Source organism: Monodelphis domestica, chromosome 2 (assembly GCF_027887165.1).
Source record: "Monodelphis domestica isolate mMonDom1 chromosome 2, mMonDom1.pri, whole genome shotgun sequence".
In the NCBI taxonomy this organism is placed as follows: Eukaryota; Metazoa; Chordata; class Mammalia; order Didelphimorphia; family Didelphidae; genus Monodelphis; species Monodelphis domestica.
Window position 1 is genome coordinate 119,886,781 of NC_077228.1, and position 21,928 is coordinate 119,908,708.

The 21,928-nt window shown below is 39.5% G+C and overlaps 1 protein-coding gene and 1 long non-coding RNA gene across 5 annotated transcripts; one reads left to right on the forward strand and one right to left on the reverse strand.

Annotated features, from left to right (window-relative positions):
* Positions 1 to 266: 266 nt before the first annotated feature.
* On the reverse strand, positions 267 to 16,470 carry SPATA45 (spermatogenesis associated 45). Of its 4 annotated transcripts, none has more exons than XR_008916209.1 (5): positions 16,304 to 16,470; positions 14,154 to 14,587; positions 11,637 to 11,794; positions 8,593 to 9,029; positions 267 to 5,312 (listed from the first exon to the last, which is right to left on the reverse strand). XR_008916209.1 is itself a non-coding variant. In XM_016430146.2 (3 exons), the coding sequence occupies exons 2-3, from the start codon at positions 14,428 to 14,430 to the stop codon at positions 11,754 to 11,756; spliced, it is 318 nt and encodes a 105-aa protein (XP_016285632.1). In that variant the 5' UTR covers positions 14,431 to 14,502; positions 16,304 to 16,468; the 3' UTR covers positions 10,598 to 11,753. The 4 variants fall into 4 exon arrangements, 2 of the variants coding, with proteins under 2 accessions (XP_016285632.1, XP_056671878.1); XR_008916208.1 differs by having other exon boundaries at positions 14,154 to 14,502; positions 16,304 to 16,468; XM_016430146.2 differs by lacking the exons at positions 267 to 5,312; positions 8,593 to 9,029 and having other exon boundaries at positions 10,598 to 11,794; positions 14,154 to 14,502; positions 16,304 to 16,468.
* Positions 12,366 to 15,244, forward strand: LOC103096449 (uncharacterized). The gene is made up of 2 exons (XR_008916210.1): positions 12,366 to 12,815; positions 15,108 to 15,244. It is a non-coding gene; the product is annotated as an uncharacterized LOC103096449 (long non-coding RNA).
* Positions 16,471 to 21,928: the final 5,458 nt, after the last annotated feature.

Consider the following 21,928-nt stretch of genomic DNA (forward strand, 5'->3'; position numbering starts at 1 on the left):
ACGTTTTATGGGTGAGTTCATCCCATTCACGTTCAAAGTTATGACTGTCACTGGTGGACTCCCTGGCATTTTGATATCCTTCCCTAATTCTAACCTTTCTTCTTCAGCTCTACCTTTTAGTCCAGTGATTTACTTTAAATCAGTCCCCCTTGTCCCCTCCCTTGATGTTTCCCTTTCTAGTCCCTCCCTTTTTGTTCCCTCCCTCTCCCCCCTCTTCTTCCCTCCCTTTTTTGTATTCCCTCCCCCCTCCCCCCTTGGTTTTCCCTTCTCCCTTACCTTGTTGGGTAAGATAGAATTCATGATCCCAATGGATCTGGATGTTCTTCCCTCTCAGAGTTGATTTCCCTGAGAGTAAGGTTTAAGTAAAAACTCTTTCTCTCCTTCATATAGGAGTTTTCTTCCCCTCCCCTTCCCGTGTGAATCTTTGTGTGAGAAAGATTATTCTATTTGGTCTTTCTTTACCCCCTATTTACACATTACATTTTCCCCACATGTTAGTATACATAGATTGATATAAATGTAGTCCTTATAGAAGAGAGTTTGGGTAAAAGAGAAAGATAACATTTTTCTCCTTTTCCCTTTCCTTAATATTTACCTTTTCAGGTATTCCATGCTCTTTGATTTTCGATATCGAACTTTCCACAGAGCTCTGGTCTTTTCATTGCAAAACGTTGGAAATCTTCTATTTTGTTGAATGCCCATTCTTTCCCTTGGAAGTATATAGTCCGTTTTGCTGGATAGCTGATTCTTGATTGAAGATCCAGCTCTCTTGCCTTTCTGAAAATCATGTTCCATGCCTTACGGTCATTCAGAGTGGAACTTGTAAGGTCTTGTGTGACCCTAATTGGCATTCCTTTATATCTAAATTGTCTTTTTCTGGCTTCTTGTAGGATTTTTTCTTTTGTTTGAAAGCTTTGAAATTTGGCAGTTACATTCCTGGGAGTTGTATTTTGGGGGTTTAGTGTAGAGGGTGTTCTGTGAGCTCTGTCAGTGGCTGTATTGCCCCCCCCCCTTGTTCTCGAATCTCTGGGCAATTTTCTTTGATTATATCTTGTATTACGATGTCAAGTTTGCTGTTTATTTCTGGCTTTTCTGGAAGTCCAATTATTCTTAAATTATCTCTTCTTCCTCTATTTTCCAAGTCTGTCACCTTGTCAGTGAGATATTTTATTTTCTCTTCTAATTTCTTGATCTTTTGGCTTTGCTTTATTGATTCTTGCTCTTTTATCTGATCGTTGTCTTCGAGTTGCCTAGTTCTGACCTTTAAAACCTGGTTTTCCTTTTCAGTTTGGTCAAACTGGTTTTGTAGATGTGTGAATTTCTTTTGCATTATTTCCCAATTTTCCTCCCAGAAGGCTTCCATCTTTTTGATCCTTTCCGATTCAAATTCTTCATGGGTTTGTGGAGAGTTTCCATTTCCTTTGGAAGGTTTCAGAGCATTTGCTTGTGTTTCCTCTTCTATCCCCTCTGTATTTTGTATTTTTGCTCCATAAAATGTGTCCAAAGTCGCCCCCTTCTTCTTGTTTTTCTTGGAATTTTGGGGGTTTTGTGCTTTTGTGGAGTTTGCCATCTCTATCTGAGTGGGGAGGACTAGCTTTTCTTATCTCTGTCTGGTGTTCAGAGGTTTTAGCCCTAGGCAGATTGTCCGTTCTATGCAGTTGTTGTTCTGTCTTCCCAGGGAAGCCAGGAATTGTTGGTGTTTCCCTTTTACTGCCCTCCTCAGTTCCCTCCCGATGCTTCTCTGTTGCCTTACTTCCACACTCTGAGCCTGACTCGACCCTTTCCTTGTGGTGTTTGTTTCTGTGCCTTAGCTGGCCAGCACTCTGAGGGGGGAGGAGCCAAAGCTTCCTGGAACTCCTAGGGCTCCTGATAAGATTAACTTTCTCTGGGTTGAACTGAGTATGCTTTGAGGCAGGGACCTTGAGACTTGAATGGAAGGATCCAGCCAGGGGGCTGCAGGCTGCCCCATATCTTTGTTTCCCTGCTGTCTGGGTGCCCCCAAGACTGGGTCAGGTTGTTTTCAGGATGTGACCTTCAGAATAGCCGGCTCCTGAGGCCCTTTTGCCAGCCCTGAGGGTTACTGTTGTTTCAGAGGACTCTGCTCTCTGAGGGGGGAGGGGCCGTGGCTTCCTAGAGCTCTGAGAGCTGGTGGTAGGATTAACCTCAGATTGAGTATGCCCTGAGGCAGAGACCTTCGGTGAGACTCAGATGGAAGGATCTGATCAGGGGGCTACAGGCTCCTCCTGTCTCTCTCTGTTTCCCTGCTGTCTGGGTGCCCCCTCGACTGGGTCAGGTTGTTTTCAGGATGCGGCTTTCAGCTCCAAGGCCCTTTTGCCAGGCCTGAGGGTTACTGTTGTTTGACCCTGCTCTCTGAGGGGGGGGGCATGGCTTCCTGGAGCTCTGAGGGCTCCTGATAGGATTAACCTCGGACTGAGTATGCCCTGAGGCAGGGACCTTTGGTTAGACTCAGATGGAAGGATCTGGTCAGGGGGTTACAGGCTCCCCTGTTTCTCTCTCTATTTCCCTGCTGTCTGGGTGCCCCCTTGACTAGGTCAGGTTGTTTTCAGGAAGAGGCCTTCAGGATAGCCGGCCCTGAGGCTCTGGGGTTCCCTCTGCTGCCTTGGACTCAGCGCTCTGGGTTGGGGGGATGGGTCCTGGGACCTTCCTTCTGCCTACCCCTTAGGTCCGAGTGATCTCATGTTCTGGCTTTTGGGGGGGTCATACCTTTTGATCCAGGTCCAGGTCCAGGAGGATTATTCCTGGGGTCTATGCTGTTGTTTGTTTTGAATTTCGGTGCCTTAGGAGCATATAGTTTGAGTTCGGTAGGGAAGGGTTTCCAGAGATGTGAACTTTAGCTTTCTCTAAGCCGCCATCTTGACCGGAAGTCGAGATGTTTCATATTTTACCCACTTTTTTCATTCTTTTTTTTTATAGTGTCCTGCTGCCTTGTGAGATCACTTAATTCTAGTTGTTGTATTCTGGTTCTTAAAGACTGTATTTCATCTCTGGCCTTTTGGTCATCCTTCTCCTTCTGGTCTGATTTTCTTTGGAGGTCATCTTTCATTTTCTTTACCTCATCTCTCATCTCCTTTGCCTCATCTTTCATCTCCTTTGCCTCATTTTCAAGCTGGATGATTTTGACTTTTAAGACACTATTTTTCTGTTTCCAGATGACTTATCTTAGTTTTTAAATCTTTTCCCAATTGTTTTCAGCCTCTCTTAATTGTGTTTTGAATTGCATTTTGAGTTCTTCCAAAGCCTGTATCCAATTCACTGGGATTTCTGATTCATAGTTTGCTGATCCCTCCTGCTCTGTTCTGTTTGCTCTTTGTTCATTGCCTGTATAGAAGTTGTCTATTTTAATTTCTTCTTTTTCTGTTGTTTGCTCATATTTATCCCTTCTTTACTCCCTGTATTGGTCTGTGCTCTTGCTACTCTCATTCTTTTGGATTTGGGGTTTTCTGTGCATCTCCCCTCTTGGAGATTTGACAGAAGATCTCTTTGTGCAGTCTGTGGGGGAGGGGTGTTGGAGTTTGAGCTTCCCTGTCCTCTGAAGGCTTTTGATTGGATTAATGTCCAGTGGTCTATGGGGAAGGGGTGTTAGAGCTTGGGCTTCCATGACCTCTGAAGGCTTTCGATGGGATTAAGTTCAGCTGGGTTGGGCTGTATATGCCCTGAGGCCAAAACCTCCTGGATGGCTGGAGCAATATGGAGGGTCTCCGCCTGTGACCAGGCTGCCCCCTCTTTTCTCCCTCTCTAGCTCCTTCTCCACTGCCTGTGTTCAATGCGCTGGGCCTGGCACAGCCTTGCTCACAAGGTACACCATCCAGACAAGTGCCTTTGCCTGCCCAGAGGTTCCAGCTGCCATTGGAGGCTTAGTGCTCTGGGGGTTGGGGGGAAAGGAGTCCTTGGACCTTTCTTCTGCCTTCCCCCTAAACCTGAGTGTTCTAGAATTCTGGCTTTTGGTGGGCCTTCCTTTTGGATTGAGTCTAGCATGAGGGTTCCTTGGTTCTGTCTTGTTGCTAGGTTTGATTTTCAGTCCCCCAGGAGCATTCAGTTTCTGATTGGTAAGGAAGGGTTCTCAGGGGTCTGAACTCTTGCTGCTTCTACACTGCCATCTTGACTCCACCTCCTCAATTCTGCCTTTTAAGAAGTTCTCCTTAGTACATTTTTGTAGGTCTTTTCCCACTTGGCCAAATGCTGCTTTTTAACATGTTCTTCTCTGCTTTGGATTTTTGTGCTTCCTTCATCAATTGGTCTATTCTGTCTTTTAAGCTATTAATTTCTTTAGTTTTTTTTTTTTGTTGTTGTTGTACCTCCTTTACCAAGCTATTGTCTTTTTCATGATTTTCTGCAAAACTCTCATTTCTTTCCCCAATTTTTCTTCTACCTCTCTTATTTGATCTTTAAAAACTTTTTTAGCTCCTCCATTTCTTCTTTTTGGAGTTGAGAGCAATTCATATTTTTATTAGAGTTTTTGGATGCCACAGTATTGACTTTGTTGTCTTCTGCTGAGTTTATGTTTTGGTCTTCCCTATCACCAAAATAACTTTCTATGTTGAGTTTCTTTTATTTGTTTGTTCATTTTCAATCTTTTTTCCTTTTAATTTAAAAAACTATTAAAGTTGGCCTCTGTAATTGTGGTGAAGGGAACACTATTCCAAACTTCAGGTTCTTTGTGCACCTGCCTTTAGACCTGGCTTTTGGGATCTATATGCTTTCAGTTCTTCCAAGGGAGTATGATGTAAAAAGAGATGTGCTTAGTACTTTCTCAGCCTGTGCTCTGGTAGGTAACCCCAAGTGCTCTTTTACCCCTTAGAAGTGTGACCAGGGTCCCCTGCTGCCCTGTGACCACAAGTACTTGTGAATGCTAGTTCTCTTCCTCACTGGATATGCATATGGACAATATAACAAAGGTCTTGCATCTAGAGCCAGCAAAGGGACTCTTCTAATCTCCTGAGCAGTCATTCTGACTCCCTTTGCCATCTGTGGCTAAGAGTTCTGAAAGGTTTTACTGCTGCAACTGTGCCCAGGGCCAGTTAGTTGCCTGGTTGCCTCTGTGGGGTCTTCCCTTACCTACTTTGTTCTCCACTTCTGCCTTGGGTGCACTAGATCCCTTGTGCTGGCCTTCTAAATTGTTTTGGGTTGAAAAATTACTTCACCAACTTTCGGGGGGGTTATGCTGCTCCAGAATTTGTTCTGAGGCATTATATTATAGTGTTTTTGAGGATAATTTGGTAGAAATCAGATGAGTCCATGCATCCTCTTTCCTCCATCTTGGCCCCAAGAATTCATTTCATTTAGTATTGATTCTAAGACAGAAGGTAAGGAGAGAGGGAGAGAGAGAGAGAAAGAGAGAGTATTATTATAAATGCAGGTATGAGGTGATGAGGGCCTGGACAAGGGTGATGTCTATGTTAGTAGAGAAAAAGACATTCTTTAATACAGGAAATTCTCCTAATGATGCTTGGACGTAAAAAATCTTGTATAAGTTATACAAGATTTTTTACGTCCAAGCAAGGTTCCAGGCTGACTCTAAGGAAAAGTCTTTGGAGGAAAAGAAAGACTGCAGGAAGAAGCCAAAATGTAGAGGAGATTGTGCCTTGAGAATATCCTTATTTCAAGCTTATCACCCTAGAGACACTGAGAGAATTTTCTTTTGGGTGAAGTCACCATCTCTCTCTCAAGTAGAACAGAAATATCTTACTAACCAGCTCTACTCATTCAATCTGTGTATTTCCTAGTATATCCTAATCGATATAATTTCTCCAATTTTCTGTTTTCTGTTGTTTTAGATAAATGATTTTATTTAACAATATAATGGTCTTTGCATAACAAGCATCTGGTAAGAAGAGTGTCAAGCTTTCAGATATAGCTTAGAAAACTATTCCAGTTAATGAATTGCAATCAGAAGAGTGGCTTGAACTTTAAAATATACTTCCCACACTCAATATTTTTAAGGGGTGGAAATATAGAGATAATTCTAGTCCAATATTTAAAATATATTTATCCCAAATCTGTCCTTTTAACATTCATTACTCAGGGAACTGTATGTGGAGACTACTTGAAGGATATGCCAACAGTTACTGGAGTCAGATTTAGAAACCCCTTGCACATACACTTTTGTAGCCCAGGTCTGTCCTCATTTGAGGCCTCTAGCTGAAATTCTCTAGGTTTCATACAAATAGAATAGTAGTACCATAGAGTCCCATCTTAATTTGTCCTCTTACTCAAATGTTGTAGTCAAAGAGAATAAGGCATGTGAATGTTAGAACATGAAAAATTCTGTACTCTAAAGCTAGCATATTAACATTTTTTTTAAAATCTTGCGACTGAATAGCTTGCTTTTTGTCACTATGAATGCTGGAGGCTAGAGTAGTAGATTGGAAGTAGTAAGGATGACCAAAGTGGAACAAATCCCAACTGACCCTGGCTGTATCCTTACCCAGGGCAGTAAATTGATTCATGGTTTGAACCTTTTGAGCTGATGTACTTGTAAAGGTACTTGGGAATTGGATCAAATACTGAAGGTTCCTAAATCATTTGACCAAAGGCAAATAAAAAAGCCAGAGAGGTTAAGAGTTCTCTTCAAAGTATATTCAAGTCCTTCACAATGACTATCTATGCAATCTATTTTATTGTGATATCAATCTAATGACACTTCATTATCCTTATCAGTACTCAGTACTTGTTCAATTCTGATATTTTTCACTGAGTAAATTAATTAAAACATTTAGAAACAAATGTGTACACTGAACACTATTGGCTTTCAGCATGATCTGTGGGTTGTACAATTATTCTAGGATGAGGAAACCTTTTCCAGATGATGAAAATAATTAACCTGACCAAGCAAAAGGTTCCTTCCTCCCTTACTCCCTCCCTTCCTTCCTTCGTTCATTCCTCTTTCTTTGTTTCTCTTTCCTTTCCTTTCTGTCTTTCTTTCTCTTTCCTTCTTTCTCTTTTTTCTTCCTTCCTTCCTTCATTTCTTCCTTCCTTTCTTTTTCTTTCTTTCCTTCTTTCTTTTTTCCCTTCCTTTATTTCTTCTTTCCTTCTTTTTTCTTTCTTTCTTCCTTTCTTTTTCTTTCTTTTCTTCTTTCTTTTTCTCTTTTCTTCTTTCTCTCTTTCCTTCTTTCTTTCTCTTTTTCTTCCTTCCTTTCTCCTTTCTTCCTTCAAATGCCTATATATGTGTGCATGTATGTGTGTATATATTTGTATATATACTGCATACATACAGGCTAAACTATATATCTTATTTACACACATAATTATATATATGCCAAATGCATATAAACACATATGTACACTGCATATGAACACACAAATATACATAAACATATTATACATGTGCTCACAATAGATAGTATATTTAGCTAGTAAGGATACTGTTGTCAAATTCAGAGGCAAAATGAGATCCAGCAACAGCTATGCTGAGGAAATGGACTTCCTATGCCACTCTCTTTCCCTTACAGTGACATTAATCCCTGCTCCCCATTCTCAGCAGTCAGTGTGTTGTGTGTGTCTAGCCTGATCAGAGGAGTAATGACCTTGCTCCCTGTACTTTCTTTTATCTCCAAGTGTTGGCTGCCGGTTGGGGGATAATTGTCAAGAAAGGCTCTATAAAGACTTCAGGCATGTCTACTTTACCTTTTACAATTGTTTTTATGACTCTCTCCCACCCCAAGTCCCCCATATTATAACTATTTCCTTGATCCCATCAAATTATATTCTAATTATGTCCATTGCCCTCAGGTGTTGTACCCAGTAAGGTAATACTAACAGTTGACATTTATATGGTGCTCTAAAGTTAGCAAAGTGCTTTACTTATTTGTGGTAGGGTCCTGACTTGTTTGTGGTTTCTATGACATGTCTAAGGTTATGTTTCTCTCTTAGAATTTTGTAACTGCAAGTTCCCTGCTTGGTCCCAATCCAAGAAGCCAAATGGAAACTTGAGGAGAATCTATTTTAGGCCATGAGTGACTAAGGGGCTGGACTGTGCGATGATAAAGTCTTCCAATTGGCTATGGAACCAGAACTCCAACACTGATGATTGCTGATTAGCTGAGAAAATCATACCCCTCAATTGCTCTCTTTCCTTTTTGACTATGAGCAGGGAGGGCTAATTTGAAATGCCCAAAACATGGGTGAGGAAAGGTGACTGCGCTGCCTCATACCCACCAATGACCACATAGAGCTCCTGACCTCCTTTGCTTCCCTAAGTAGGGGAGCAACTTAGATGAGCCATTATTTCAGGTTGGAAACCTTTATCTTTTGCCTTTTGGAATATCATATACCACATAGTCCTCTGATTTATAGTGGTCTTAGTCTTTCCTGATTGTGGCTCTTTGGTCCTCTATTATTTTGTTGTTGCTGCTGCTGCTAATATTTTCTCTTTGTCCTTGAATAGTCAGAATTTGGCTGAGAAGAGAGGGGGATTTGAATTCTACTGGGACTTCCAAATAGTGCAGCCTGACTAGATGGATCAGCCAGTAACCATATGCTAAGTGCCTACCATGTACCAGTTACTGTGTGCCATATATGTGCTGGGTAAACAAGGTGAGGGAAGAGGGGAATGATAATTTATAAAGCACCTACCTACTGTTTGCCAGGCACTTGACAAATCTCTCCTTTGATCTTCTTTCCATTTTGTAGAGAAGGAGACTGAGGCAGGACTTGCCGAGGGTCACACAGCTAGTTAGTGTCTGAGTCAAGGTCATGTTCCTTCACTTATATAAATATCTGTAACTTGTAAGGCTCAGGGTCTCGATCCTGGCTATGGTGGCGGACACCTCTCACAATAGTCAGCTTTGCTCAGAATATCTTAGTCTAGTCTTTTCCTTTTCAATACATATTTCCATATTTGTCATGTTGTAGAAGAAGACATATATCACTAAACAATAACAAGACAACTCTTCAAGAAAGTAAAGTGAAAAATGAAATGCTTCCATTTGCATTCAGCCTCCATCAGTTTTTTCTCTGGTGATGGATAACATTTTTCAAAGTCTTTGAAGTTGTCCAGGATCACTGCATGGCTGAAAATAATTAAATCATTCACAGTTGACCATATGACCATATGACCATACATGACCTGTATAGGGTTCTCCTGGTTCTGCTCACTTCACTTTACATCAGCTCATATAAATCTTTCTAGGTTTTTCTGGAACTGCGCTGTTCATTTTTTATAGCACAGTAGGATTCCATTACAATCATACCACAACTCGCGCAGCCATTCCCCAATTGATGGACATCCCTTCGTCTTTCAATTCTATGCCAGTACAAAAAGTGCTACTAAAATAAGAGATCTATTTAGGTCCCTTTTTCCTTTTTAAAAAAAAAATCTCTTTGGGATATAGTCTCATTATAATTTTTTATATTCGCTTCTTTTCTTCCGGAATTCTACTTGACCTTTCTTTTTGCTTATAGATATTGTGGAATTATTTTGTTCTGGATCTGAATCTTGGACATCCCTGGCTTCCATAATATTTCTAGTATCTTCTATTTACTAATTTTTTCATACTTCTGAATTGGGACTCATTTTAACAGATGAGGAAACTTGGGCAAATAGGGTAAAGTGACTTGCCCAGAGTCACACAGCTGGTAAGTATTTGAGGCTGGACTTGAATGCAAGATCAATCTTCCTGACTCCAAGCCTCCATCCTCTCATCCCTCTCACTATCCAGATGCTCCAATAAGCATTACTATTCCTATTTTATAGATGTATTGAGGCTCAAGCTAAGTGGCCCATGTGGTCATGCAGTAAATAGAGAAAGGATACAATCTCAGGGTTCCCCTGAATCTATGTCCAATGCTCTTTCCATTATATTATACTTTAACATTTAACTCAAATGTAAAGTGATTTAGAATTGTTTTAGGGCACTAACTCCCCTTTCCTTCTGTTGCCCTGCCTGGTTTCTACTCCAGGATCAAGATGTCCCTCCCAGGATAAATTCATCACTTCTAAACTCACCATCATGCTAATTCAAACCTTGAAACCACCTCCCTCAGCCTCCTGTCCTGTTTGGAGGTTGATGCTTAATCCTGTCAGTCATGTAGGACTCTTTATGACCCCATTTGGGGTTTTCTTGGTAGAAATAGCATAATAGTTTGCCACTCCCTCCCTCCCCCATTTTACAGTTGAGGAACTGAGGCAAAAAGGAGTAAGTGGCTTATCCAGCATTCACAGAGAGTGTCTGAGGTCAGATTTGAACTCAGGAAGAAGAGAGCAGAGTACCAAACTCCTCCCAATGGTCTTTCTTAATAAAGAGAGAGCAAGAATTGGACTCCATTATTGATAAACATTATAAATATGATTGGTGTAGAGAAGCATGAAAAGACCAATATGAACTGATGCTAAGTTAAATGAGAACAAAGAACAAGTACAATGGAAATGGAAATAACAATCAAAACTGAATGTTACTAAATCATAATAAGCCTCACAAGCTCCTTTTGAGAAACATCTCTGCATCTCCTTCTCTGCCTGATTTCACTTCCATGGAACAAGATACCTCTTGGTGTCCCACTGCCTCCTCTCCCAACTTTTCCCCCATGCCTCTCTCCCACCCTCCCCCTCCCCCACCCCCACCCCCACCCAACTTCTCTCTTTTTGTGAGTTGTCTCTCCCTTTAGACTGTAAGCTACTAGACAGCAGACGCTATTCTTTTATTAACTTAACTATATCCCGGCACTAAGCACAGTGCTTGGCATATAATAGGTGCTTAATAAATGTTTATTAGAATGGAATAGGCATTTGACCGGACATATCTTTGATCCTTCCACTTCTCCATGGAACTTTAATCTGAAAACAGGGAGTAAAAATAAAAGTGTGGCATATGCCATTTTGAACATTTTAGGTATCATAACTTATAATTTAATTGCCTTATTTCCTAGGTAAGATTGCTATGTTATTCATCCCTCATTTTTGAAGAGGACCAATGACATCATGAGGCTGTCAACATGGAATCTAAAAAGCCCAAACTTGTAGCCTAGTAAGATCTGATGAACCTTAAGTTTCTGGACTAGCTTGTAAGTTGGAGGCCCCAAAGTTTGTACATTTCCTTGTCCCTGTGAGAATCCACCCTGAAGGGGATCTCAAGTTAGCAGTTTCAGACTGAATAATGGACCCTCAGGTGAATGACAATCCTAGTTGGATGGCACTAAGCATATGCTAAGGACCCTCTTTGTTTTAGGTAGTCTCCCCTATTGTATCAGAGACTTTTTCCCAAGAAGACCCACACCTGGGCAGGGATCACCCATTTAGCATTCATTGTAAGCAGCCCCTTCCCAGATACCCTAGCCTCTAGCTATGATTCTTTTCCCACCTTGATTGTATTGTCAGCATAGTTTGAACACTCCCATTTTCTTTGTAGTTATAGTGATGGCAATCATCTTTCCCTGCCCCTGGATTCCCCCCAAATGGTATAAAGGTTCCTCAAATTCTTTTGTTCCTTGGAGTTGTCATCTAGCTCTGTGGCACTCCCAGGGATAATATCCCCAGAGTCCAGGGTGTAAACCCTGCCAAAGTTGTGGCGCCAGACTGAGTAAAGGGCCAAATATTGGACTTATCCCTTTCCTGATTAAAGGCTTGGATTCTCTCACTACTTTGGTAGTTCTGCCTTATTTCTATGTTAACAAGGCGATACCTTGACTTGTGCATGAATTGGATTTTAGTGAAGCAGAGTTGCACAACATCGTAGGCACTTGCACTCTCTTCCAGAGTCGTCAAGGTCCAGTGATAGGACAGAAAGTCAGGACAACTGTCAGTGGCTTGGGATGCATAGTTTAGACAGACCTGTCAAATCTATGGAGAAGAGAAGAATTTATGATAAAACAAGAGACAGAGAACACTACAAGATACAAAATGAATTGTTTTGAAGTAGTATCTATCTAAAACTTTCAATAAGGGTCATCTACAAATGGGGATAGCACTCTTTGTAAATGATATGATGGTATTCTTAGAGAATCCTAGAGAACCAACTAAAAAACTAGTTGAATTAATAACTTTGGCCATTGCAGGATACAAAATAAACTCACATAAATCATTAGCATTTTTTTTTATTTCCTGCAAAGTCCAACAGCAAGAGATAGAAAGAGAAGCTCCATTTAAAATAACTAAACAACATAGTTTAGTGAGGCTTAAGAAAGTTAAAAGAAAAACTAAAATTATAATGCTGGATTCAAGTGGAAGATCCTTCGGTGTATTTTTTTTTGTGTGTGTTTTCAGACATGCTGGACATTCAGTACAAAAGACATATTTGGTGGTGGTCATTATCCAAATATAGCATTGTCTGCAAAATAAAAACCAAACAAAGAGTTTTTAAGTAACTTACAAGTATGTGAGTAGATTTCTATTATGTATAATATGAAGATTTATATGGGTATATATGGATGTAAATATATTTGTAATCATCTGAATAAAATCCCTATTATCCTTATTACTATCAATTTTGAAAACCCCATTTTTTGTGTTTGAACTAAATATGTACTTATGCTGGTACCTTACAAGCTCACCTGTTTGGTGACAAAAGGGAGGGAACTTAGCATCATCTATTACTACAACTAAAAAAACAAAAACAACTTCCACATCCCAGTTGATGGTTATTTACCCTTCTTGACCCCTCAACAAGCTTTTGATACTAACAATAACCCTCTTCTCTTTGATATTCGTTTCTCTCTAGGTTTTTGAGACATTTTTCTCTAGTTCTCCTATACCTGTTATTAGAGTCAGTTTTTTCTGACTCTTAATACCAGACTCTCCACCATGCAATCCTGCCTTCCTTTGTGGCTGTTCTCACATTCAATCCCAAAGAGCACAAAACAAGGTAAAAGGAAAAGTTTTTGAACAAGACATGTGTGCTTCTGAATGTGGGCTTTGATGCTTATAGTCTGTACTTTCTTTCTGGAATGGATTAATCATATGCATGGGATAAAAGTCAGATAATCAGCTCTTCATCAGTCTGCCTCAGATTTTATAGGTAGAACTGATATCTCTCCCCTTGGCCCACTCCATCTTCAACCAAGGATAAAGTAAGGGGCAGATAATGAGGTGTAAAATCAGGTTGTAAAGGATGGGCCTGTTGCCAAGTATCTATTTGAACAAAGGATAAAATCACATGATTGAAGAGCAAAGATCACAAAGCATCAAGGTACTTGATTGAACTGGAAGGGTCAATTGTCATTGGCTAGCTGAGCTGAAGGCTGATCCTACCCATTGTGACTGATAAAAAGGTTCCTTGCTGACACTGCAGTCAATCCAGTCAGGAGCCCAAGGCTGAGAAGAACAGAGCCCCTGAGAAGGAGTAGGGGCCCCCTTTTCCCACTGATGCAGTATTATAAAAGTGTATGCGGGGGACAGGGGCAGTTTGTGGCTATTACTATTAACTATATCATTTTAATAAAATCCCTTTCCTTTGTGTTTACTGGCTAACTATTAAAGGCAAACTCATAAATGGGAGCTTATGAGCTAGTGTTAGGAGTGTAGGTCCAGAGATTCAGCTTCTTGAGCCTGAGGGTAGTATCTGTTTACTGGGGATACAGTCCAGAGGGATGACTTTTTTTTTTTCATGACTTCATTCATGACTGTTTGCCTTCAGATATTTGCAGAGTTGTCTTGGAGAAGAGAGACTGGGTGGGAAAAAATGCTGATTATAGGGCAGGCCTTTTATTTTATTTCTGCCTCTGATGCTTGCTTTCTACCTATGGGACTTTGGGAGCAAGTCACTTAACCTTCAGAAGCCTCAGTTTCCTCTTCTTTACAACATAGCAGCGTAAACTAAATGGCCTTTGAAGTGATTTCCAGCTCGAAATCTATGCTCCTATGACTCCAGGTGGCAGAATGAAGACCAAGTGGACAGAAATCACAGAAAGGCAGATTTTTGACTCTGGAATGTCTCCAAGTGAAAGTTATCTAATCATTTTTCAGGAGTGTTGTTGTCAATGCCTCAGACCAAGGCTAATGGATGGTTTGCTCTCACAAGTTCTACAAGTCTATTTTTCTACAATAATGACAAACTCTCTCTTAGATGTTTTAAGATAGGGAGATGACACAGTGTCCTTGAAGTTATCCAATCGAATCCCTATCTCCTTCAGACACATATATTCTCTTTTTATGTGTTTCCCATTTATGTTGCCCTCTAGAGAATCTGATAATAGCTACTTACTTCTCTCTGGGAAATGTCTCCTCTCCCGGTGAACAGGATGGGTCTCTGCCCAGGAGCTCCTGCCAGTTTCAGTGATATTCTGCTCGATTTCGGTAGTGCCCATATGTTGAGTCTGTAAATAATGTCTCTTCTGAGGTCTCAACCAGGTCACATTATTCAAAGATTCCACTATACACCAACTATTCCGTTGTTCATTTATGTCCAATAGCTGCTGGAGGTATGCTCGACACTCTGTTGGCGTGTCTGTTTGACTGCATGTTTGAGATGTGCTTGACATCGTGTTTAAAGTTGTGAGCTCTTGAAAGACTCAATTATACTTTACCAAAACTAATCAATCTAGGTGTGACACCTGTGAAAAGAGAATGATGTTCCAGAGATTACCATAGAATTCCAATTTCATAGGAATGAAATATTCCTGGTGCCACTCTTCCTTTCTGAAAACCAAAGAAAAGCATATTTGTATAATTGGTTTCTCTAGTGTCAGTTTCAATAGGTTTTTTGGTGGGGTTGTTCTTCAAATAGCAGAAGACTGAAGAAAACATCTTTTCCCTCTCATTGTTGTTGAATCATTTCAGTCATGACCAACTCTTTGTGATGCTCATTTGGGGTTTTCTTGGCAAAGATATTGGAGTGAGTTGTCATTTCCTTCTCCAGATCATTTTATAAATAAGGAAACTGAGGCAAATGGGGTTAAGCAACTGGCCTAGGAAAATAGCTAAGGAAGTATCTGAGATCAGATGTGAACTCAGAAAGATGAGTCTTCCTGACTCCAAGCCCAACTTCTATGCACTATGCCATGTAGCTGCCCCATTGCACATATTCAAGTTATACTAACTATTTAATCCTGGTCATGATCAATTTGGTATTATCTTTTGTTTCCATTTTGTTTTCTCAATTATTGTGTAAAATCCTTAAAGGCAAGATACTATATCTTCTATTTCTTTCTGTTTTCAGATTCCCCTGAGCTAAACGGACAACAGGAAGCTAAATGCCAGTTGATCAATTTACACCGAACATAATTATGCATTATCAGTCTAAAAAAGTTCCCACAAATCAATTCCCCAATAAAAGCAGAGACTGCAAGATCCTAATTTTGAACATTTGATTTTTGAGGGAGATAAGTGACATTAATGCCTTCAGCCAGTAGTCATTTGTAGACATTAAAAAGAGAGGACCTTTCCAAAGTCAGGTCTTTCAATAATAAAATTTGGAGGAAGTTCTGAGCAAATGAAATCTAAACACCATATTCAAGTTGTCAAGCAGCTGTAAATTTCCTCATTTTCTGTTTCCTGGTAATTGAAGGAAACACAAATCTCTTAATAAAATTATCTTGAAAAAGTAGCATTTTGAAAATGATGTTCAGGGACTTGGGCTTCAGATCCTGGCTATGCTTTAATATGTTGTGAATTTAGTGAAATAACTTAATTTTAAGCTCTGTGCTTCAATTTCCTCAGCTGAAAAACATTAAGTAGCTGGAAACACAAGTTGCATAAAGTTCATTCTTCTGTTCTAATCTTAACTTACTTTGCCCATTAATTTCAGCTTACTTTTACAAGACACACCAAGAAAATTTACTTCTATATAGAATGCTTTCTATTCTAAAATTTTACTTCTATTTTCCTTTTATTTCCAGTGCTCATTCTTCCTAGTACAGGGATTAAAGAGGGGCAAATGGGGGGAGTCAGGTGATATTCTTTTTTAATCTCTTATTTTCCAGGGTCTATGCCTGAATTAATACTTGATATCTACAATGATTCAGACAGATCCTCTCCCAAAGCAGCAGGTTTGGGTATTTCTCAGAAATAATTAAAAAAATTTTTTTTCAATAAAAGAAGAGATAAAGAAGTTTAGTAAGTAAAGGGCTCACTTTAGACTCAGGAAGGACAGGTTCTGATCTAGCCTCTGATACATCTAACCCTGGGTAAATTTCACTAAATCTCTTCAGTTTGCCAGGCAACTCTCTAAGATTATGTGATATATGAATATTATGAAATATGAAACTAGTGTTTGTGGAGGGAGTTTCCATATGAATTCCCCCCATTTTGAAAAATATCACAAATTTAAACCAACTTTCCCCTCCAACTCCCCCCTCCCCCAAATACCAAAACAACACCAAAAAAAGCTTTTGGAAATACACAATGGTACCTTACCTAAACTTTGTTTGTAGCAGGAGGTAAATCCCACATTAGGATAGTTGTTTTATTTTGGCGAGGTGTGATATGTTGGGATGGATATGTGATATGTTGGGATATGCTGGAAGAGTTAAGTATAACCTGTGAGAGGGGAAAAAAAGACCTCTGAGACCTGAAAGAACTTAGAGTCATAAAAGGGGGGGGAAATTATATTGTTGCCTAGCAACTGCTGAGGCATTGGATGGATTCTCAATTGGCCCACTGATTTGGTCACATCCATTTCTATGGCAATTGCTATGCAGGAGAAACATCCATTGTTAAACAAAGCTCCTGACTTGGACTGTTTAAGGGATCTGCCTCATCTATGCAATTATCTTGGAATTTGTTTTTAATGAGTTTTTTTTTCACCTAAGAACAGAAATGTCAATTGTTTTGATGTGTTATAAAATTTGACCATCATATTTCCTAGGACAACTGCCTGGATTAGAAATTGCTGTTTTACCAGTGATTTGGGGGCCCATTCATCTATTTTCCCCCATTATAACTTCCCACTTCTTGTACCACTTTTCTATTTGTTAGAACTTTATTAAGGCTACAGAGAAATTGATATTGGGATATAGGACTAATGTTTAGGTCATCTAGTGGCTTGCTTGTCCTCTGAAACAATGTGGCATTTTGTACCTCTCAGGTCACTTTTACACTTTGTCAGGCTCTCTCTCCCTCTAGATTGTAACACAAAAGTAAAGACCATGTCTTAACTCATCTTTGTATAATGAAGAACAATAAGCATTAATAAACTCCAAATGGAATCATGAAGAGTTGGTAATGCCAGCAACAAATGAACTATAGTGACAACTATGTACCAGGCACTATACCAACTGATGGTGCCACAAAAAAAGACAAAAGACAGGATTTGTCCTCAAGATGCTCACAATCTAAAAGGGAGAGAGACAACAAGCAAATAAATATGTAGAAACAAAATTTATACAGGATCAATAGGAAATAATTAACAGAAGGAAGCCATTAGATTCAAGAGGGGCTGGGAAAGACCTCTTAGAGAAGATGAGATTTTGAGTCTTAAAGGAAGGGAATCCAGGAGACCAAGATGAAGGAGAGCATTCCAAGCCCAAGGACAGCCAGAGAAAATACCTGAAGCCTGACAAGAGTATCTTATTGGTAGAATAAGGACTCCAGCATCACTGGATCAAAAGGTAGATAGTAAAATGTAAGAAGAGTTGAAGGGATGAGGAAGAACTATATGAATGGCCTTGACTACAAAATAGGATTTTTATTTTTGATCTGGGAGGTGATAGGGAGCCACTTGTGTTTATTGAGTAGGAAGGTGAATTGGTTGGACTAGCACTTTAGGAAAATCACAACCACAGAATAGGGGCTTAATTAATATTTGAAAAAAATATAGACTGTTGTGATGGAAGGCTAACATTATATATTTAAACATATTATGTTTCAGAGGATAGGCCTTACTTGTAACATAAATTTAATATAAAAGTTGTATAATCTTTTTATATTTCATCACTAAGGTTGGGGGATGAAGGTTATAGTTATAGAATATGGCAAACTGTTAAAGGAAGTCAATTTGTTGCTTAGTTTTACTGAACTTGTTTTTTATTCACTTTCTTTTTTTAATCTTTGTTACAAGAGTTGGCTTGTTTTAGGGGAGGAGGAAGGGTGGTGATATATTTGAAAATTAATGTGACCTAAAAATAAATTGCCGCAATAAAAGTGAGAGAAAATGTTTTAAAAGATCTGTTGTCAAAAGATAGCACTATGTTATTCATGCTATACAGTAAGAAAGAACTGGATTGGGAATCAAAGGAAATGAGTCAAATCTCACCTTTATTTCTACTTACTTATGTGACCTAGGGCAAGTCATTTCCCCCACCATATAACAAAGGATACAGGGCATGGTGGCACCCACATAAGCCCACAGATCATAAAGCTGACTAATGCTGGTAGAACTCCAGTTCAGGAGTTCTGCCTGCAATGGGCTAAGTTGTCTGGGTAGTCACATTAAGTTTCACTCAATACTGAGTCCCTGGGAAGGGAAAAGTGGTACCGGGTTGCCTAGTGAGGGGGAAACCAGCCCAGGTCAGAAACAGAGAGCCCTTGTTCTGAACAGTAGTGAAACTGGTTCCATGAGCCTTTCAGTCCTGGGTGAGATAGGGAGACCCAGTCTTTTTAAAAATGAGGCAGAGGGGCTTAGATTTTCCTAAATCTCTCATGCTATGTTCTTTGATCTAAAAGGACTTTTCAGAATCATACAATTTCAGAGCTTGAAAGAAACTCAGTGGCCATCTAGACCTCAGAAATAATTATTTCCACTGTTCTTTACCATCCATTCCAGTTTTGGAAAGCGTTAATTGCATGGGAGTTTTCCTTACTGGAAGCCTAAATTGACCTCTTTTCAATTTCTACCCACTTCTAATAGTTCTGCTTACTACTGCATGGTCTTCTTTATCTTACCTCATGAGACAAGCTCTTACCTTGGGATCTGGAACATTATGTAGAGCACAAACAAATCAATTAATCAATAAATATTTTTAGAGCACTTATGAGAAAAGCACTGCTTTTGGCACTGAGGGATATAGAGAAATAGAAGACAGTCTCTAATGCATTAGGCTGGGGCCCTTCCTCTCAAGAAGAAACAAATGTGACAAAAATGAACAAAATGAGTCCATTAAAAACAGCCCCCTGATACTGAAAGATTGCTACCAAATCTTGTGTTTTTCTTTATCTTGACTTTTCATGGTGTATTCATAGATGCCTGGGGTATGATCAATCTCTAGAAGTGAAGCTCCCTTTGGCTACCTTAGTATAGAAAGCTCATGGATCCTATCTTCCTTTGGACATCCAGAACCAGTGTAAATAAAATTCTGGGAATAAATGGTTGCCTGGAACTATTATATATATAAATGTAAATAAATATATATCTCCCAGAATTGGAATCATTGTTGAGACTTGCCTACTAGCCTGGAAGTTATCAGTATAAGCCCATAACTTGATCAACTGAGTGAGTGGTTATTTCTTTGTATTTTGAATTCTAGGACCAGACTGGTATAGTTTCTGTCCACGACTAATTTTTAGTTTGAGAAACAAGTACATTAAAAAGTTAACTGATACTAAAATGAAAATGTAATAAATTTCAAATGAGTGGTAGAGAAATCACTGTGGGTTAAAGAAGTCAAGGAAGGCTCATGAAGAAAATAAGACCTGAGCTATGCCTTGAAGGACAGTTAGGATTTTGATCAGTAGGAAGGAATATAGAGAAGGTGGGGAAGGAACAGAAAGTGGGAAAAGTTGTAAGGTAGAAATGTACATAGTGAGGTATGCTTGTTGGGAAATAACAAGCAATACAAATATTTAACAAAGCCAACACGACCCATTTAGATTATAGTTATTGATTATACTTGGACATAGAGAGAGGGCTGCTCATTCATGGAACAGGGAACCACCTTCAGCAAAAGGCTGGTACCAGGTGAAGACCCCAAGATAATAAGAGATAGACCAAAAGGATTTCGGACTTTGGTAGGAGAAGATGAAAGAGCAGAAATTTAAGTCCATTCAGAGCTAGAAAGAGACTTGAATGCCACACCATGAGCACAGTCCCAAAGGGGAAGAGAATTAGCACAGCTAGTATCTATTAGGGTTCCTGCCATATAGGCTGAGCCAGTCTTTCCTAAGAACCTAACCCACTTATGCTTCTCTCTTTGCCTCGAAACTAGGGACTGTTAGCCTAGAGTCTATGAACTTGGTTTTAAAAAATATTTTTATAATTCTTATTTCAATATAATTTGTTTCCTTTAGTGTGGGAATTAGGAGAACCACACTGACCATCTTGTGATTGTATTCTGGATCTAGCTCAGTTCCCTTTCTATTCAATTTTGGATCTAGTCCAATTTCTGTCTTGGGAGAAAACTTTATTCAATTATGGGAATTGTGAGAAAACATTATTGCATTTTTGAACCAAGCCCTATTTGTCTGGGAAGCTGAACTACCTCTACTTGTTGCTTAGAGATTCTTAACTAAAGACTTAAGTTATACTGACTAGAAATCCAATCAAAGCCAAAGACAAATGCAATGACTTTTCCCACAATTATACATTTCAAGCAACCCATATGTCTTCTCTGGCCTCATACTGGTCAATTAGTTACTGTTCCTTTGTTTCTTTGATTTGAATATAGACAATTGGTGAGGAAATAGGACAACTCTTTCTGATTTTGCTCTTCCCTTCCCAACTTGGAAAAGCTCTAATTTTTCCTCCAAATAGAAATTAGAATACCTATTCTTGTATCCTATTTAATGTTTTCTTGTAATGCACCAAATCTGTCTCCCTCTTTATTCTGGGTCTGAATATCTTATGCAATTGGCATGCATTGTTTAATAAATTAACATGTTTAGAAGCTCAAACCTTTGTTTCCTCTGTCATTTCAATCAATCCATGCATCACACTGAAATTCTTAGTATTTTAAGTATTTCATAACATAATTTTGAAAAGGGATCCATAGGCTCTAGGAGACTGCCAAAGGGGTCTGTGATACAAAAGAGATTAAGATACTCCCCTTTTCTAAACACTCCAAACTATGGCTTCTGAACATAGTATATGGCTGAACCTGCTCTCTCCACAGTCATCAGCGGCCTCTTAATTGCTAGATCTAATGGCCTTTTCTCAATTCCTATTCTTTTCTGACTTCTTTGTGGGTTCCATTTCTACTTATCCTTTCTCCTGGATACTCTCTTCTGTCTAGATTTTTGTGACACTGGTATCTCTTTATTTTTCTCTCTGTCTGACTTTTTGATCTTTTCTGGATTTCCATCCAGGTTAGGTACCAATTATGAGCATTCCCCAAGGCTCTTCCCCGGACCTATTTATATTCTCCTTCTATACTATTTTGCTTTGTAATCTTGTCAGTTCTTATGGTTATAATAATAATAATGATAGTTAACATTTATATAACACTTTAAAGTTTACAAAGCACTTTATAAATATTATCTCACTTGACCCTCATAATAGCCATGGGAGAGAGTTTTATTATCCCCATTTTAGACATGAGCAAACTGAAACTGAAAGAGGTCAAGTGACTTGCCTATGATCACACAGTTAGAGAAAAGTTTTTCCTGACTCCAACTCTAGTTGATTCCCATCTATATAAAGCCTTGTTCTCTCTCCCAAGTCCCAGTCACATGCCGTCCCAAATTCGATGTCCACTGGCATCTCAAATTCCTCATGCCCAAAATAAGGAGTCATTATCCTTCCCCCAAATCTTAGTTTTTGCTCTTCTTCCTAGTTTTCCAATGACTGTTAAAGGCACCCAATTGTCCTAGCACACCCACAGTACCATCCTCAACTCCTCACTCACACTTAATCTCATGCATTCAGTCTGCCTGAATCTGAATCCCATGTGATTGGACACGACACCTCCAAAGCTCCAATACTATTGCCTACAATCAGGAATGGGAACTCTGGGCGTGCTCTGTGGGTAACTCTCACTATGGCTTTTCATGGCAGCACTTGGTTGGCAAGATGTTATAAGCTGGTAAATCCGCCGCTGCAATTTTGATTCTCCAGAAGCTGCAGTCCCCCAAGTCACACAAGCCTGGCTCTGATGCTTACCGTGGCAAGCT

What these genes read in the sequence shown, in the direction of transcription:
- SPATA45 (XM_016430146.2), bottom strand. Translation starts at nt 14,430, where the DNA reads ATGTCAAGCACATCTCAAACATGCAGTCAAACAGACACGCCAACAGAG. An exon ending in GAGACATTTCCCAGAGAGAA is followed by an intron (nt 11,795 to 14,153) that starts GTAAGTAGCTAT and finishes TCTTCTCCATAG; the next exon opens with ATTTGACAGGTCTGTCTAAA.